General features: G+C 58.0%; 1 protein-coding gene across 1 annotated transcript; it reads right to left on the bottom strand.

The window, feature by feature from the left end:
• Positions 1-2,080: 2,080 nt before the first annotated feature.
• Positions 2,081-5,246, bottom strand: LGALS1 (galectin 1). Its single transcript, XM_007941651.2, has 4 exons — positions 5,238-5,246; positions 3,863-3,942; positions 2,470-2,641; positions 2,081-2,227 (listed from the first exon to the last, which is right to left on the bottom strand). The coding sequence occupies exons 1-4, from the start codon at positions 5,244-5,246 to the stop codon at positions 2,081-2,083; spliced, it is 408 nt and encodes a 135-aa protein (XP_007939842.1).
• Between the last annotated feature and the right edge of the window lie 243 nt (positions 5,247-5,489).

Here is a 5,489-nt window from a genome sequence, read left to right as displayed (position 1 = left end):
GCAGAGGGCGCCCGTTCATCACTGGTTCCAAAGTTGCTTCTCTCTGGTGGCCACTTGGGCTTCCCAGGAGAGCCTGGAGACTGGGTGTGGCTAGCAGGAGCCAGGCTTGTGGCATCATCCTTCTTAGGCCCCTGCTAGAGACTCGCCCCCTCCCCAGACTCCAGGAGATGCGCTGAGATGGGAATTGCTCATCCAAAAGGGCCCAGTGCAAATAAGGACTCCCATTTTACAGATGAGGAAACTGAGGCCAGGAGGTAGGAAAACCCCACTGATGGTCCCTCGGCTGGTGCTGCTGCCACAGGGAGGGACATTTGCCAAGCCCCCCCCACCACACTTCAGAAGACTGTGCCTTGGGGTTTGGGGGAGCCCAACGAGGTTCTGATTCAAAGTCTTCCAGAATGTTGGCCCAGTTCCCATGGCTTTTTCCCAGGTTGCTAGGGCTCTGGGAAGATCCCACTGCAACCATGAGGGGTCACTGGGTGCAGGTAGTAGGTGTGTAGGGTGCCCCAGCCATCCTCTCAGGGCCCATCACTTCTCATGGGCTGGGTTAAACATTACCCTCCAAGGTAAGGGAAACTGAGCTGGTCTTGGCAGAACCAAGGCTGGTCTTGGTTTCCTCTTTGGAAACCTAGGAGAGGTCAGGCTCATGCAGGACCTCATCCGAGGCTGAGTGAGTTTCCCACACCCTTTTGCTCCCCAAGGAAGAGGCTGTGTGCAGCAAAGGCGTCTTGGAGCCCAGAGGCTGGGTTCATGTCGGCCCAGTTCTACCTCTTGATTCTCTGCAGGTGCTGGTGCAGGCGTCCCCCCCACTCCTGCTCCTTCTCCCATAGAAACCGAGGCCAGCAGTGGGCCACTGTTGAGCTGGGGAAATGGAGGCCCGTGGCAGTGGGGGACCAGCCCTTGGCCACGAGCCAGCAGCTTCCAGACTGGCACCCTGGTTGCCCTTATATCCCAGCAAAGGCGGGTCTGTGGGCTGGGAGGCACGAGGCTAGGATGCCTGCCTGCCCTCTCTCCACCACCGCCTCCTGCCTGCCTAAGGCTCAGCTGGGCCTGGTATTCAGTCTGTTGTTATGTGCTCTTGAGTTGGACCCGACTCATAGCGACCCCTCCTTGGGTTTCTGAGGCGGTATCACTGCGGAAGTAGATTGCCCAACTTTCCTTCTGAGGAGTGGCTGGTGGGTTTGAACCACCAGCCTTCTAGTTAGCAGTCAAGTGTCTTAGGCACTATGCTACTAGAGCTCCTGGTATCCAGGCTAGGGGGTCATTTCATCACTCAGAGCCCATTTCCTCCCCCTTTGACTTTGGGTACAAACATCTCAAGTGCAGCATTGAAGCCCGAGTGATGACCACCTGGCTGGCACTGAACTTGGCCTCTTTCATGCAACATCTCATTTAATCTTCCCAACAACCTATGAGGGTTTATTCCCTTATATGAGGAATAAACTGATGCTCAGAGAGGTCAGTTAACATGCAGAAAGCCACACAGCTGGCAGTCCCTGTTATCTGACTCCAGATCTCTTTTCCCCTGTGGTTCCCTCTCCCCCTGGCGCAAATGGATCTGCCCTTGCGTCTTTCCCCTGGTGTCATTTATTCAACATCTTTTGAGCACCTACTGTGTAGGGGGCCCTCTGGGGCAGTTTGAGGGCAGGGCTTGGGTCTTATGCAGTTGTCCTGGAGTCTCCTACTGTGTACTGGACTCTGTTGGCCTGGGGGACCAAAAACTCAATGCCATCAAGTCGGATCCAGCTCATAGTGACCCCTCCTTGGGTTTCCAAGGTGGTATCACTACAGAAGTAATTGCCCAGTCTTCGTTCCGAGGAGTGGCTGGTGGGTTTCAACCGCCAGCTCTCTGGTTAGCAGTCAAATGCCTTAGGCACTATGCCATCAGAGCTCCCTGGCCTAGGGGACCAGGAGAGGGGACGCGACATTTAGGAGGCATTCAAGGAACTGAATGGAAGTGCAGAAAGGGGCAAGCGTGGGGAGCAGAAGGACCCACACACAGAGAAAAAAAACATACATGAGGCAGGTTCAAGGAGATGAAAGGCAGCAGCCTTTATTGGGAACCGTGGATTGGCTGGCTTCACTCAAAGGCCACACACTTGATCTTGAAGTCACCACTGGCCTCCAGGAAGTTGATGGCCTCCAGGTTGAGGCGGTTGGGGAACTTGAATGTGTGCCCATCTGGCAGCGTGACGGTCAGGTCAGTCTGGTCGAAGGAGACACACACCTGGCAGGTGGGGAAGGGCAGTGAGCTGGGCCTGGGCTGGACCCTGCAGCAGGAGCCTTGGTGCTGCGGCCAAGGCCACGCCCACAGCCTACCCTCTCCTCCATGCAGCTCTGACAACAGCCCGGCTTTGTGGGTGAGGCCACAGAGGATTACACTCAGCAGGGGTCACACCGTGAGGGAACAGAGAGGCAAAGCTTCTCAACCCAGCTCCCCCATCCCAGCCCATTCACTGCCCCAGCCACCTCCACGACACTGCCAGGCTGGAAGGGGAAGGCCGACTCCCGCTGCTCAGCACCCCAGGCCCCGCCGTCCTTGCTGTTGCACACGATGGTGTTGACGTCCCCGTGAGCATCGAAGCGAGGGTTGAAGTGCAGGCACAGGTTGTTGTTGTCTTTGCCCAGGTTCAGCACGAAGCTGGGGGCAAGGGGTGGGATTGAAGGCCCCAGTGTCTAGGCCACCTGTGCACCATTAGGGCACCTGTCTGGGACAACTCACTGCACTGAGAGGCAAGAAAACTGGACTCTAGTTCCGCTACCTACTTGCTGTGTAACCTGGAGCAAGTGTCTGCCCCTCTCTGGGTCTCAGTTTCCTCGTCTGTAGAATGAGGGCAGCCAAGAAAGATCTCTAAGGTTCTTGCTGTGCTGACAACCCAAGACTCTCACAGACACTAGTCTGTGTCCCAGCCCCTGTGTTCAAGAGCGGAGAGTCCCTCCAAATGGTGACATCTGTGGGGGACACACACACACAAATATCCTGTCTGCCTTGCATATGTCTGTATCTCTGGTACCCACATATGGTAGGGGACACACAGGAGGCACTCAATAATTGTGGGACGAATGAACAAGGAAGAACACTTTTGCTGAGTGGTGGTGGTTGTTATGTGCCCTCGAGTTGGACCCGACTCATAGCGACCCCTCCTTGGGTTTCTGAAGCAGTATCACTATGGAAGTAGATTGCCCAACCTTCCTTCTGAGGAGTGGCTGGTGGGTTTGAACCGCCAGCCTTCTGGTTAGCAGTCAAGTGCCTTAGGCACTATGCCACCAGAGATAAGGAAAATACCTACATCTCAGGGTTTGGTAAGAATTAGACAAGACTGTATACAGGAGGTGATGGCCACAGAATCGTGGTCGGAGTCCTCACTGAGATCCTCAGCATCCTTTCAGCTGACAACCTCCCCTTGTTTTACGATAAACAAACTGAAACCCAGTGAGGTTGGTTGACTAGTCCAAGATCGCACAAAGGGCCGAGGAAGGAAAGACAGAGAATGAATGACTTAAGGCAGGAAGGAGGGCCTGCAGAGGAAGGGCAGTGGGGGTGCCTCTCCTTGCCACCCCCAGCTCCAGCCCCGCCCACCCAGGGGAAGGGGCCAAGCCGAGGTAGACGACGAGGCCGCAGCTGGTTTAGTTTAAGGGGGCGGAGGGGGGAACGACAATGGTGGGGGCGCCCAGACCCCGCGGAGGAAGTGACTCACGCAGACAGCGCTGCCCGGGCAGGCGGCCGCCTTAAGCCCCTCCCCTCCCAGAGGCGGGGCGGAGCCGCGGCGGCCACGCCCCTACCACACACCCCGGGCTGGCCCTCTGCCGCTCCCCTGCGCCCCTGCGCCCCTGCGCCGCCACCCCGCCTTCGGCCCCTCACCTCTTGGCGTCCGGGGCCACCTCGCCCCGTACTCGAAGGCACTCCCCGGCTTTGAGATTCAGGTTGCTGGCGACCAGACCCTGCGCAGAAAAGACCCCGCCCCGGTCGGTTAGAGGACGCGGGCCTGGGCTCCCGCAGTGGCCAGGGTGGGGGTGTGGGTGGGAGCTGGGAATCGTCCCCCAACCTGCATCCTCTGACCAGGCCAGTTGAGTAGCTGGGAAGTCGGGGAACCTGTATGGCCCTGGGGAAGTCCCTAGGACCGACAGGGTCTGTTATCTGTCATAGGGTGAGTTTCTGGATAACAGGGTCCGGAACCTTTTGAGGTTCAGGACAGGGTTGGATCCAGAGTGTCAGGGGAGCACAGTGCTTTCCCACCTTCTCATCTAACAAGGGGTGAAACCAGGCTCCGGGTGGGCGACCACCTGCCCAAGGTCACCTGCGTGTTGGTAGCAGTTTCAAAGGTAGGGTCTGTCTCCCTACGTAGAAGCCATGGCCAGGGGCTGGGGGATCTCTGCCATCCCCATCAGGGCCCCGTGGGAGACCCCCAGGAGCACAGCCAGGACCCTCTATGGAGGGAGGTACAAACAAGGCCCAGGTCTGCAGCCCAGGAGGGTGGGGTTAACATGGCAGAAAGCATCTGAGGCTGGGTGGAGCTGCTGTCCCACCAGGCATGCCACCTCCTGGCGCCCATGGCTGGGTGGTTCTTGCTGCCAGGAACGTGAACCCTTTCCCTGGGGCCTTGCAGAGATTCCTCATTCTGGCTTCCTTACCATCTTCCACCTCCCAGCTTGGGGTGGCGGGGGGGCCAAGAATTCCCCCAGCCCCACTTGACCATCAGAGACAGAACCACCATCATATCCCTTAGCCCCACACAGGCTCCCTCTGGGACGGCCTGTCTGTGTTGCTGGCTCCAACTTTCCAGAGCTCTCGAGCAGAGGCCGACTCTACCCTGGCCTGGTGACTGGAGACAGCTGCAGGGGGGGAGGGGACAGGAGGCTCTCTGAGGTGGAGGAGGGGAAAAGGACAGTGGTCTGAACGTCAGGAATGGGCCATCTCTTGCCTCCCCAGCTGGCCACACCCTTCCACTCTCACTTCTCAGAGAGCTGCAGAGTGTCAGACCTTGGCAGAAATAACCGTGCTGTCTGACCCCGGAGGAATCCAGAACATTCTTAAGCCCCAGAAGGCCTTTGGGGACCATGGCGCCCACCCCCATATCACAGATGTGGCCACTGGGGCCCAGAAATGAGAAGGCACTTGCTTGGAGTCACACACACACACTGCACTAGAATCCTGCTGCTGACCTGCCCCTTGCTCCCCGCTGTTTGTCTGCCCCATCTCATTCCCTGGGCATTGGGGTGGGGGCCCCCACACTCACACAGGCCATGGCTGAGGGCGTGGGACCGCTGCACCAGCTGTCTGAAGACTCCACCGAGAGGAGAGATGGGTCCCGGGCCGCTCCCACCCTTTTAACTAGACCAGACACTGGTGAGTCCCGCCCCCTGGAAGCTCGGCCAATTGGAAGTCAGAACAGGGATAGGGGCCACCAGAGGCGGAGTCAATGGAATTTTGAAGCTAGTTCTGGAGCACAGGTGACCAATCAGATAGGCTCCCTATCCCCTTTTTAGTC

Source organism: Orycteropus afer, unplaced genomic scaffold, assembly GCF_000298275.1.
Source record: "Orycteropus afer afer isolate SDZICR_OR568_19922 unplaced genomic scaffold, OryAfe1.0 scaffold00083, whole genome shotgun sequence".
Taxonomy (NCBI): domain Eukaryota; kingdom Metazoa; phylum Chordata; class Mammalia; order Tubulidentata; family Orycteropodidae; genus Orycteropus; species Orycteropus afer.
The sequence above is the reverse complement of the archived record's forward strand: the minus strand, read 5'-3'. Positions and strand labels throughout refer to the sequence as shown.